Here is a 13,827-nt window from a genome sequence, read left to right on the forward strand (position 1 = left end):
TATATTATCCAACAAAGAAAAGAAACTGCTTGCGTACATGTGCTAGTTTTATTGCAGGAAGAAGCAGAAACAAAAGGACCAGAAGGCCAAAGAACTACCAACGTTATCATTGAGACCGCAAATAAATCCAATTCCTAAACTTCCATTAAATGTTACATCCGAAGGCTAGCTAGGCATGAGGCAACCAGATTCTGGAGAGTACAAGTGATAAACTAATCAAGATAAGACAAAATTGACATTCATTGCTAAATTAATTTTTGTAAAGAAAAGGTCTGATATCTTATAGATCAAAATATAAAGAGAAAGACAAACGTTATGTATGACATTGGACTATCTGTTGAAACTAGTTCTCAGCAGATTGCACACCATGATGATCCACAAATTTATGGAAGGAAAAAAATCCCATAAGTAATGTTTGGAAAGTGACCTAAAGTAACATATTTGAAAAGATATAAGGGAATGCGGACCTTGAAGTGATAAGTCCTTCAGCTTTATATGACAGAGGCTATACACATTTCTGGATATGTTAGCACTCTGCAACTTCATACCAAGCAAAGAAGCGCGGTTTATTGCTTTCAAGTTTGTAATAGAGCTTTCCTCTTGCAAATGAGACATATAACACTCTATGGCATTGCAGCAAGATGTCCTATTATTCACTTTTTTTTTCCACAAACATGTCCTATTATTCACTTGATCTCCACATTCTTGAGAAATTTCGGTGGTGATACCTACAGGGGGCAAACCAACCCACTTAACTAAATTTACCCATACTCGCCCATGAATCGATGAGTATGGGTATTTTAAATTTTTGTATATGGGTATAAATGGGTTAACCAATAATACCCATTTAATAAATGGGTATTATTGGGTAACCCATCAAACCCAATTAACCCATTTAGAATTCTCTTCTCCCAAATCTCTTCTCTTCCTCCACCCATTTTTTTTTTCAAAATTTTCATTTTGTCATGATGTTAACTACTTTTGTTTCATTATTATTATTATTTGTTAGTTTTATCTTATTATATTATTTTATTTTATTTTAGTTTGTTAACTTGCTCATTTTTCAGCATTACCAATTTATGATAAATTTTAGGCTCTTTTCTTATCTTTCTAAAATGAAATTTTAAATTTATCTATGAAAATAATGTTAAGGATTCAAAATTTTTTGTTTAAGTTTTATATTAACTTTTATAGTACTTAGTTCAAATTTTTATATTCTTATTATTCAATTATTAAATAATATGTAAATTTGCTTCATAAAGTATAAATGGAAAAAAATTGGTAATTAGGCTTATTGAGCATTACAAGTAAATATTTAAAACTAATGATGGATACAAAGAGCGGTATAAATTGATAACTTAGTTTGCAAAAATGAATTTAAATGAGTTTACAAAAAATTAAAATAAATGGGTAATTGGGTTACTCAATTCATTTTTTGACTTACCCATTTATACCCATCTAATTTAAATTAGATGGGTATAAATGGGTTGACTCACTTATACCCATTACCCATTTTACCCAACCCAAACCCGTCCAAGTCACCCATTTTGACACCTCTAGTGATACCAGTGGGCAGGCTAATCCTCGAGTTGGATGAAAATAAGAATAAGACACTCTTAGCTTTAGATGAGTCATCAAAGTTTATTATCATACAAACCATAAAGACACAAGGTGGCTTTCTTCTTGTTCTTCCTGATTACCTTTTAGTTGCAGCTGGAAAGTCCCTTATGAGAAATGGAGGCATCAGACAGGATGGGAGTTGGGACTGCTACTCAATTGTTTTCATACCATGTCAAAGAATGCTTAATACATTCTACTCCCACAATTGCTAACTTCGTGTCCTACTAAACTTTTTCAAGAAATGGAGGACTTTTCTAGCAATTATATTTTTTTCTAGCAATTATATTTTTTGTCAACATTTTCAGTTAAACACAAGTCACAAGAGGTGAAAACTAGCCGCATGTGTGACCACATGATATTCACGTGCTGATTAACCGGGATTTGCCCATTGCTTCAGTAGACTTAGGAGTCACAGTTTCCTCCAGCATTAGCGGCTAGCATGTATTTGACCCGTGCCCCTAAATTATAAGATGGAAGACGAACCATTGGATTAGACAAAACCCCTTTTCTTTTCTTTCCTTTCTTTTTTTGGTTTCTTCTGTTATGTGTTTTATGTTATTATCATTTTCAAGAACATAATTGGACCAAAGGTTTTAAAAGAAAAGAAGGTTTGCTTGTGTATTAGTTTTTTCGGGAAAATGACCTATTTTATCTCTCATATTTCATAAAAATATTTTTTTCAACCCTCATTTTTAAAATAAAGCAAATTCGTCTCTGGTATTTAAAAATTGAAACTATTATATCTCTAAATCCAACTTTCAATCAGAATCAAACCATCCAGTAATCCAGTAATAAATTTCGAAGATAAAATTGATAGATCCTGTGATACCTATACTTGAGTTAAGCTCAAAAGCGTGATCAAATACAAATTTTATATGTACCTCGTTCACTAAAAATAAGCAATTTCAAACTACAATTGAGTTCCAAGTTTGAAAAAAAAAATCCCTCTACGAAGTTTGAAATTAGGAAGAAACATTATATAACGCTCTAATATAATGTTTGATAAGCTACTGGACCTTGCTGCAAGAAACTTAACTAAGAGAGTGAAAAATTGTAAGGAGAGGAAGTTTTGTAAGGACCCATCGGTTCTTGGTTTAGTTTGTGGCAGCACTGACAGACCAAAGTCGAAATTTGATTGGCTTTTGCTTGTTAACCACAGTTGATGACAAGATTAATTGTACCAATAATCTATAAATCAAAAGCAGGAAAAGTCCTTAAACAATCAACATTACCAATCTCCAGATTTCCAATATAGTTTGCTGGCCAAGAATATATTTCTAGGCCGAAAGCTTGCATTAGATATTCCCAAGTATTATTTGAATGACAATGTTTGTGACCATTTGAGCCTCTACTATGCAATTAATATTCCAAAAATAATTATATAACTTTTCTTTTTTGATCTTAGTTAAGATTTTATGAGTATCATCCTTCTGTTACCTTTCCTATCCACGCTTTGTATCGAAAGAACTAGAAGATAAATAGTCAAGAAGGGGGGAAAATAATAAGCAATTTCAAACTACAATTGAGTTCCAAGTTCGAATCAAACGAGTGACGTTAACACTAAGCTAAAAGCCTTCATTTCCATTGCAACTCCATGCAGGTAGTAAAGAAGACGTTGCAGAAATTCATTGTCTAAAGCACGCCTTCGTGTGCATCCTGATTGTAATTCTTTCCTATATCTTTTACCGGTTTACCTCTCCTTGATTGGCTTCAAAAACTATTGGCCCTTCTTGAAACTTCCTTCTAAGTTTCCCGGTGAATGTCAATGGCTATGTCAGCCATAGTTGCTTGATTCCCCTTTGAGCATGAAAAAGTTTTTTTTTTTTTTAAGGAATCCTTTTCCTTCCGGGAATCTTAGTCGCTATTAATTATAATCTACAAACATACAATTATATTTATAAACATTGAAATTATTAATGTTTCCCGAAACCTACACCATGCGGTTTCCTAAACCTTTCCAGTAATCTCTTTGTTACTTTCTTCTCCACTTGAAATTATAAATGTGATTTCCCAAACCCTGCCCCACTATTCACCGTCAAAAGTTGCTATTGTGTTCTCATTCATTCATCTGTCTACATGAAAATTTATTGGTACCTTCTCCACAAAGTAGAAGTGGAAACGAAGGGAAAAATTTCCTTTTTTTTAAAATAATGATAATTACAAGTAGGCCAACTGGTAACTCAATAATATTACGACCATTAACCCGCATATAGTAAAATGAGGACTAATATGTAATTAGATGAGACTCAAATGTAATGTATGATCTCTAATTCATAGGGCTTTACTTATCATCTTTCTGAACTTCCAATACAAGCAAACAAATTCCGCTCATATTTTTGGCTATGTAGCGTTTCAAAATCTTTCATTTTTAATGAGTTGTTTTACATTTCTTCTGTGGGACATCTAAACATTTGAAATATTGAAAATATTAATGTGGTGTCAGTGATTAATTATCAAAAGATGTTAAAATTGGTGGTTTATACCATTGATGATGAAGTCTTCTGTAGTTTTTTCTTCAAAATAAAGTTAAAATTGTGGCTATATAGTTAGAAAGTCTCATTGCTTACGTTGAAGTTACAAATCTTGAACTTTGGTACAAAGCAACATTGTTGAAGATTATGTCACGGTGATCGTATGCACAACTAAGGGCCCATTTGATAAAATTGAAATTTGAAATCCGAATTTTGAATTATGAAAATTAAGTGCTAATAGCTTTTATGCTTAAATGATCAAATAAGTTTTCTAAAACAATTTTTAAGGCTCATTCATGCCCGCTCACCAAATTGAGAAATCCAATTCTGTGTAATTTGAATAGAGTTAAAGTGCAATTGGACAAATGCAGCAATACCTTTCGTCTTAGGATATCAAAGGATAGGAGGCGAAAAGAACTTCAGAATAGGCAGCTAAACAAATTTTGTTCCACTCAGTTTATGCAGTTTAACTTTTTCGAACAGTTGTATTTTGGCATATTTGTTTACATACTGGAATCATCTAATAAGCCTTGTATCTCTTTCAATTTGTATGACAAGCAAATGAATGTTTTAAAGTTTAATACCTGGTAGGAAAAATAACTTAAAATACATATTCATTGTAAAAAAAAAAAAAAAGAACAAAAGGTTAGATGTCCCAGCAAATTGTCAAAAAGTGGCAATTTTATTTTTTCGACACCCAAGCGTCATGTACAACGGAGACTATATACAAAGACAAATTGCAGACTTCTAACCTAACGTACTGGAATACCATGCTAATTCTATCCTTATCATACAACTAACTAATTCTATCTTTATCGTATAGGAATATAAAAATTAATTCTATCCTAATCGTACAACAATTATAAGGGATAACAAAATAATAGGAAAGATAAAGAGAATAAAAGTAATACACGCTAACACAAATTTACTACTTGAAATCTTTCAAAGCTAAATTTCTGACAATTGTTACAACAAGAGCAATCTAATTTTCTATTAGAGATAAGTTTGTCACACAGGCACCCTATGCCGCAACTTATGCTGGATTGTGTCCAAGTATTCGTAGGGAAAGAAAAAAAACACTTTCTTCATTCACATATTATGATTCTGCATGCCTATGGATGATCCCTTAACAAGAAAACTTATTTCGTTGTTTACCTACGTCGGTTCTTAGTCGCTGTTAAATGTTAATTAGATAATGACGTAAGCCGAAACCATGTTATAACATACAATTTCTCCACTTGAAATTATAAATGTGATTCCCCAACACCAACCCTATGTTTATGTTGGCCTAATCAGCAACATCCCTCAGATCCCGGTTCGACGGGACTAACCGCCCAGCCCGTGGCACCCAGGGGTGCAGACCCTCATGCTGGCCGAGCGTGGTACGGTGCTTTGCGCTGCCATTGTGGTTAAGGAAATAAAGTTGCGCCTTCACTAAAAGCTATAGCTTTTGGTGCAATGGTAAGCGCTTGATCCTGACAAGTGGTATCAGAGCGAGGTCGCGGGTTCGAATCTCCCTGGCTGTTGCTGGGGGAGGGATTGTTGGCCTAATCAGCAACATCCCTCAGATCCCGGTTCGACGGGACTAACCGCCCAGCCCGTGGCACCCAGGGGTGCAGACCCTCATGCTGGCCGAGCGTGGTACGGTGCTTTGCGCTGCCATTGTGGTTAAGGAAATAAAGTTGCGCCTTCACTAAAAGCTATAGCTTTTGGTGCAATGGTAAGCGCTTGATCCTGACAGTTTAAGTTCACAGTTCATAAAGGAAATATTTAAATAGCTATAAATGTTCATCGACATGTTCATAAGTAAATCTTTATAAAGACAGTACATCAATTTTGGAGAATATAATATGAAAGCATTGCCTTCTTGGTAGGGGAGGGCAGGATTTAGAAGTAGGAAGGGAAATCTGAATACAAAACTTCTAAATTTTAGGTTCTCAATTTTAATCACTAGATCAAAGCCTTTTTGACTATTATTAAAACATTTCATATGAAGTTAAATATTTGAAAATTAACTACCTAAATAGTAGTAAAGAAAATTAAAAACTTAGGTTAATATTTTTCATGAGAGAAAAGTTCCGTGAAGGGGACAATCACATTTTTCTAGAATAGTAGAGGGGAGGCGGCCAAAATCGAATTAATTAAATGACAAAATCGCAATAATTTCGGGCTTAATTTTACATTATGAATCTCCAGGCAATAGCCTGTTCACTAAAAAACAGATCAAATTAATTAGATGACAAAGTCGCAATAGTTGCGGGCTTAATTATACATTATCAATCTGCACATAATAGCCTGTTCACTAAATTTGTCTTCATCTTTAATTAGGGAAGATCTTTCGTGTCAACAGCTATGTTATTATTTTAATTTGAGCAAGTGTAATTCTTAAAGTATTTTCTTAACTACGCACTTTGAATCGGTCCGTTGTTACGTAATTGCTGGTCTAAACTCAGAAGAGTGACTAAATACAATTGTTCTGCGTCATGGCCTTTCTTTCCATTGCATCGAAGTGTAGTTGGCGGAGAAAGCGTGGATAAAACGTCCTTTCTTCAGTCACGCCTTCTCGGTGCTTCCTATAGCTAAAACTTGACCGCAACTTGTCAGCAAGTCATGAATGATAATGCAACCGTATGGCTCCTTCTAAGAATCTACACTATTAACAGGCCTAAATATATAAATCTGTTCATAAAATTCCCACTTGCACGTATTTTTACTGTTATTTTCGTCCTACGTCCACATCTCTATGACTTTGGGGCCTCGATGTACAATTCATCTTCAACGTCCACACTTCTATTTTAATCTCTCCCATTGATTTTGATCGCAGTCTGTCATTCATTCATCCCTCTACTTGAAGACTTACTGAAAACTAGTCCATACTGCGGAAGCCTTAATTAAAAAGGAAACAAGAAATTCATTACGTTTGCAGCTTTGGATGCTTATCACCTTTCTCAACTTCATCCAATCCAAGCATACAACTGCGGGCTCGGGATTTTAGTTTCCCAACATTTCAAGGTAGCCAGAACATGTTAACTCCTTTTTTTTTTCCTTCTCTTTTTCTTCATAGTCTAAATTTTTCTGTCGTTGAAGATTTTTGTTGCTTTTGATTCATGATTCTTTAATCTAGAACTCTATACAGCCTATACAACTCTAGTGTCACCCCCTAATCTTTCTTCTCTCCCTCGACAAAATTAATCCCATATCTATTGTTGCATAATTATGCATAAACACTGCATCAGCACGTAAATTTTTTCTGACACAATTATTTGAGCAATTTGCTAGCTAATTATGTAGAACAAGACTCTGCGTCTGGCTGGAATTGATCCGGGTGCAGAAAAAATAAAGGCCAAATATCTCTTTTTGTGTGTATATATATATATACACATACACACACACACACACAAACACATGCGTTGCACGTGTTTATCTTAAATCTAAATATTGGGTTCCTTAACTTTTTATCATGTTTACATTAAAAAAAAAAAAGAATTGAAGAAGAAAGATCATTTTTATCATCTTAAAATCGAAAAGCCTTTTTATCTTATAAGTACTCACTTTTTGTATCACTTCTTTTTTTGTATGGTATGTCTATTAAGTAATAAAAGCTATTTAAAAAATCTTAATCATAAACTATCACCCTTATTGGTCCAACTTTTGCAAGCAAAAGAAAGTAATCAAATCAAGCTTATGAGTCTTTTTTTGGTTTATCTGATATTGAAAATTTTTTTTAGTAATTTTTTGTGATTATTAGGTAAAGTGATACTTATCCTTTAGGCCACAGTCAATATATACACTCACTCAATTACTTTTAGAAGCAATTGCACTCATTTTCTCATAAAAAATGTAAGAGTTAGTTTATAACTATTCTTCTGTATGAATAGTTTATCTTTAACATTCAATGATTTGGTAGATTATTTTTCTATTTTCTTCATTATAGAATCAACGATACTTTTTTGTTCTTACATGTTCTAGTTTTCAATGTTTATAATAATTTTCATTCTGATTTAGAATTTAATCATCACTACTATTGTCTTTCATATAGGAGCTCCAAATTATGTTTCATCTAACATGATTCTAGTTTTGTTAAAAAGTGATCCATAGCTATATTTTTTTCGCTCAAGACTACATTAAATGCTCAAAACAAAATTTACATGTTCTTTGAAGAAAAACTGGGATGTGTAAGAAGTAAAAATCTCACAGAAAGTCTTTGATTATTAGACTTCATCAACTTAATTCTCTTAGAAAAAGCAATGCCTGCTAGACCTTTTACTCAATGCATAACTCCATAGTATAAAATTACAACTTGTGAATTGTAAATAGAATCTAATGTGCAATTAGCACATATACGAACTTTGTGATTTACTTTATTTCTTTAAGCCATGTTTTTAATTTTTATTCATCCTTTTTTTATGACTTGTCTTTCTGAATTTTGAATCTTTTGATTTCTAGTATAAGTTTTGGCTTTATCTGCTCTTTAGTTTATACCATACTATGCAACAATGCCTAAATCAAGGTAATTCTCTAAATTTGAGTTTAGGTAGACGTATCAATCAAAGAAAAAAATCATTAACAGATCGTAATAATATGTTTCTCTATAAGCTCATGATTGGCTGCCCTCACATGATCTAAATTGAGAAAGGAGTCACTAAAAAGTTTATCTGAATTCCTTGGTGACATATGTATGTTGCATGTGCTGGACTTGTAGTGCAGTTAAAAATATAAAACGTTAATTGTATTTCTTTTTTATTAATCGCACTCCCGCTGTCACTATTTTCTTTTGGTTTTCATTTATTAGATTATATGATAAAATAAATGGTGAGAGGGTGACTAACAAAAAGTGAAGTGCGATTAGCATTTCTCAAGAAAAAAAAACCTAGAATTATAATGAAGAGGCCCAAACTATATATCTGGAAATCTATTTTTTGCGGACCTTGAATATTCCATCAATTCCTCAACAGAAAGAGTACTCTATCTAATAATGTCATATCCATATATCAAACAAAAATGGAGCCTGCACATGGCAACATCTTTTTGTGTATGCTTTGGAATCAATTTTCAAGCGAAATAAATTGATTATAAGATAATCAACCCCTACCAGGTTTTTGTTTCTTCCACAAAGGCCAACCCTATTAGGTTTCTATTTCTTCCACAAAGGCCATGGAAGATGGGTACAGTAGACTCTAACAATACTATGTTTAATTTGTCTGAACAACGGTTGCTATGTGGCATTGACTAAACCTCAATATAATCCAAAAAATGAGAAATGATTGAATCATACTAAAGGCCATATAATTTCGACTAAAACCAATAATGGATTTGAAAAAAATCGGACATCATAACTTACTATATGACAATAAAAGTGGTACTGTCAACTCAACAATATCATGCTCAATATTTGAATATTTGTGGTAACAATTCTCTTGCTTTTTTGGAGCATACCTTCAAAATAACCATAATCTTTCTTTGTATTCGTTAGAAAAACACTTGTACCAAAAAAATATAAAATTACTACTGCTAACATGAATATTTCTGCTTAATAACATCATGTATACTTCGTGACCATTTCATTCACCGCAAGAAAGTCATGATCTGATGGAACTTGTATTTGATAAATAGTTGACTATGATAAAAAGTCTTGTTCATCTTAATATTGATGCACATATTCAAAAATAAATGCAAAAAGAAATTCCTAAGAATATTAATTCCATTATATAGGATCCAACATTAAACAGCTAATTGTTCAGTTCACAATTTTCCAAAGGAACATCGCGATTCTTGTGCTGCCTTTATTGAACAACATTATTGGTTGATAACTAGCCTTCTTAGAGATTCTCTTGCACTTGATAGGTAAGGGAGTTCACTAGACAATAACAATGGAGGCACTTGGGAATTTGGCAGTAGACAGAGGAAGGAGGTATGTCAATCTGGATGATAATTTGAGGTCGCTTGAAAGGAAGTTGCAAAGATTAAGCGCCAGAAAATCTGACTTCGAGTTGCAAGTAACAAATGCAGAAAGGTCAGGTACTAAGAAAAGGAAAAGGGAGGTTGAGATTTGGTTTGAGGAGGCAGCAACAGTAGAAAATGAATTCGGTGCATTGAAAAAGAGTGTACAAGAGGGTGGATTTCTAGAAAATGCAGTTAGCAGCGGGCATAGAGTGGCGAAAATGGATGCAATTGTAGAGCAACTGATGGAGCAAAGTAATCATTTTGATGGGCTTTTGCTTGAGGCTTTTGAGAGCAGAGGTGAGCCACGAATGATAACAAAATTATTTGGAGAAATGTTTGACAGAGGTTTGAAGGCAATCTGGGCATGGTTGGTCATCGATAGCATCTCAAACATTGGGATTTTCGGGATGGGAGGTGCGGGTAAGACTACGTTGGCGAAACACATCCATAATCATCTCCATGAGAAAACTGAATTCATGGTTTATTGGATCACTGTCTCTCAAGAATTTAGCATCAAAAAGCTGCAAGATGATATTGCTAAATGCCTGAGGCTTGATCTGTCAGATGTGGATGATGAGGATAGCAGGGCAGCCATTTTGTCCAGGGCATTGGTGAAGCAGTCTGTCCTCATACTCGATGATGTTTGGCAAGAATTTTCTTTTGAAAAGATTGGAATTCCTCTCGGTGCAAACAAATGCATAGTGATCTTGACTACTCGATCACTAGAATTATGCAACAGGCTTAGCTGTCAAAGGGTATTTGAAGCTAAAACTTTGGCTATGAATGAAGCTTGGGATTTATTCAATCATACACTTGACCCTAAGACAATGCTTCATGGAGATGTGGAAGATATTGCCAAGTCCATCGTGAAAAGGTCATGGTTCAAAGTCACGGTTGCGGTCGCGGTCGCGGCCTGGAACATTCCACATCGGTCTCGGCATATCGGTTGCGGTCTCGGTGAGACGCAAATTTTAAAGTATTTAATATTCTAAAAATTATTAATAATATAAAAAAGTATGCTAAATAAAAATAATTTAAAAATAGCAAAAGAAACGGCCAAGTCAATCCGTCGCGGTGTGATTCGGCTGATTTCTCGTCTTGATTCGGGATAACTCGAAGTGACTCGGTGTGACTCGGCCGAGTCAATCCGTCACGGTGACGACTCGGCCGATTTCTCGGCGAGTCAAGTATTTCGGTATCGTTTCGTCACGGTATCGTATCGGTAGGGGTCGAGACGGTGATGACTCGGCCGAGACTTCGAACCATGGAAAAGGTGTGCTGGTTTGTCTCTTGGTATTATCACAGTGACTGGAAGCTTGAGAGGTGTGAGCAACATCTGTGAGTGGAGAAATGCATTGGAACAATTGAAAAAATGTTCAGTAGGGCATGATGAGATGGAACAAGATGTGTTTCCCATCCTAGAATGGAGTTTCAATCGCTTGAATGAATGCCAAAGAAAGGAAGATTGGAAATATCTTCCACATCAAAGTCACGGTTGCGGTTGCGGTCAAGGTCAGAACCATTTGATCAGGGTCACACGATATTAAACAAACTGATAAAAGTTTGCTTGCTAGAAAAAAACTACAGATTTTAATGGGGGTGACTGTGTGAAGATGCATGATTTGGTCAGAGATATGGCACTAAGGACCACAAATGGAAACTCCAAACTAAAGATGAGAAGAGATGATGTACCACGATTCTTGGTGAAAGCCTAGGATGGGAAGAAAAAGTAACACTGGAACAAAAAAATTGGACAAAAGATCTCCATGGAGTCTCCTTTCATACACCATCTCCATATGAAATTCCAGAAATAAAAGTTCCACCAGCCTGGTCGCCAAATTGTCCTAAGCTCTCAACCTTGCTTCTTCCTCATTTTTCCATAAAAAGAATTCCAGATTCATTCTTTCAGCACATGTGCGGACTTAAAGTTTTGAATCTCTATGCGTGCAAAGGTATAACAAAGTTGCCTAATTCTGTTTCAAACTTGGTGAATCTCACTGCTTTGATTTTGGGGAGTTGTAAAGACCTCCGATTTGTGCCACCACTGGGAAAGCTCAAGCAATTGAGGGAACTGGATCTATCCTGGACTAAGATTCAGGATTTACCTCAAGGTCTGGAGTCATTGGTCAATCTCGAAAGGCTTAACTTGGACAGTTATTTGTCTTTCAAAAGAAAGATAATACCAAAAGAGACATTTTCCGAATTGCACCATCTGCAGTGCCTAGTATTGCCATCCTATGGTACTGTACAAGTTAATGATCCAGAAGTATTGAACCAATTAAAAAATTTTGCAGGATGTTTATGTTTTACCGACTTCTATTAAATCTCTCGCTAGCCAAAGGACTATTATCTTTATATCAATGATGACTTCTCATCTTTTGATGACTACGTTCCCTCAGGCGATGATATTGGGCATCGCAAACAATTGTGGTTCGATCAGTGTGAGTTGGGTAGCGGGTCAAACAATCGTGTGCTGCTGCTGCCAAGTGATATGAAGTGTCAAATACTCAAGAAATGTGTCGGGATGGGCATTAGGTGCTTGTCAGATGTTTTTAAGAATTTTACAAGTTTAAACGACTTGTCTTCTTTGGAGATCGAGGGTTTGGAGGGAATAGAGTTCCTCTGGCACTTTTCCTCTCCTGCTCCACGTGATCAGCAGGTAGACTAAAATCTGGACAAGCTAATACTCTGGAATTTGCCGGATCTGGTGGGTCTCTTTTTTGGGGAATCAGAAGCATATTTGATTCCACCTGGCATCTTTTCTTCCCTTACGTGGTTGTCGATTTACAGATGTGACAACATGAAGCAATTATTGACGGTGCAACTACTGCAGAATCTTAAAGAGTCTAATTGGATTTTATGTCTATGATGTTGGGTTTAGGGATACTACGCAACGGAAAAATAAAAATTTTTCCCTAAAACCATCCAGGAATCACCCTAGATTTTACTTATGATGTACTAAAAGTAGGGTTTTAGGATTACCTTAATCCAAGCGGCATCTCCCTGCAGCGTTGTTTGAGGATGGTCAGCTCTTGAGCAGTCCAGTCGTCCTACCTCTACTGATATCCACGCTAGAGCAACTCTAGATCGTCTCACGAACTATGTATTGAAGAGAAAAAGATGCTAGCCTTCTTACTCTTTTCGAACGTATATCTTTTCTCTCTCTCGTATGTGACGCTCACAGCCTCAATTTTTTTTTCCTCCCTGTATCTGTATCTCAGCCCAAAAAAAAAACAATTGGAGAGAGAGAGAGAGATAGATATATGATAAGATAGAATGATGAGTCTTCTTGTCTGATTCAAAATCAAAACAATAAGACTTCTCATCACACAAGACTCTATCTATCATTATCTGATAGATAAGAGATAACCATTTACTCTTATCTGCTCAAATAGGCCTAGGATTAATTTTCTTTTAAAATTAAACCCCGATAATTTACATAGTTTCAATCTAGGATTAAATCTCTATTGCGTGTGACCCAATAGGTCCCGAATGCATTGGTAATAATTAGATAAAATAAACGACTTTATTTTATCATAACTTATAATAAATAATTAATCCATAATTATAAATCACGAGCGGTGTCTAGCAACACATCGCGATTGCCCAATTATTCGAAATTAGTCAAGGGAATTTGACCTAACCTTTCCGTGAAAAATTACCTTGTAATTATTATCCTTTCACCAAAGATATCCAATTAGTCAGGAATAAGGAATAAGTGCCAATTCCCTGATGACTAATTAAATTTTCTAGTTCCCGAAATTTTACCCTTAATTAGGTTAAATTGAAGACA

General features: G+C 34.9%; 1 protein-coding gene across 1 annotated transcript; it reads left to right on the plus strand.

Moving 5' to 3' along the window:
- The first annotated feature begins 9,961 nt into the window (after positions 1 to 9,961).
- Positions 9,962 to 12,702, plus strand: LOC140006957 (probable disease resistance protein At1g52660). The gene is made up of 4 exons (XM_072049632.1): positions 9,962 to 10,991; positions 11,340 to 11,546; positions 11,987 to 12,300; positions 12,370 to 12,702. The coding sequence occupies exons 1-4, from the start codon at positions 9,962 to 9,964 to the stop codon at positions 12,700 to 12,702; spliced, it is 1,884 nt and encodes a 627-aa protein (XP_071905733.1).
- The last annotated feature ends 1,125 nt before the right edge of the window (positions 12,703 to 13,827 follow it).

Source organism: Coffea arabica, chromosome 5e (genome assembly GCF_036785885.1).
Source record: "Coffea arabica cultivar ET-39 chromosome 5e, Coffea Arabica ET-39 HiFi, whole genome shotgun sequence".
In the NCBI taxonomy this organism is placed as follows: Eukaryota; Viridiplantae; Streptophyta; class Magnoliopsida; order Gentianales; family Rubiaceae; genus Coffea; species Coffea arabica.

Bases quoted from the DNA above. Each gene is read 5' to 3' on its own strand.
- LOC140006957 (XM_072049632.1), top strand. From the start codon at position 9,962: ATGGAGGCACTTGGGAATTTGGCAGTAGACAGAGGAAGGAGGTATGTC. The intron at 10,992-11,339 runs GTGAGACGCAAA...GTATTATCACAG, and splicing joins GCATATCGGTTGCGGTCTCG to TGACTGGAAGCTTGAGAGGT. The intron at 12,301-12,369 runs GTATTGAACCAA...ATCTCTCGCTAG, and splicing joins TACAAGTTAATGATCCAGAA to CCAAAGGACTATTATCTTTA.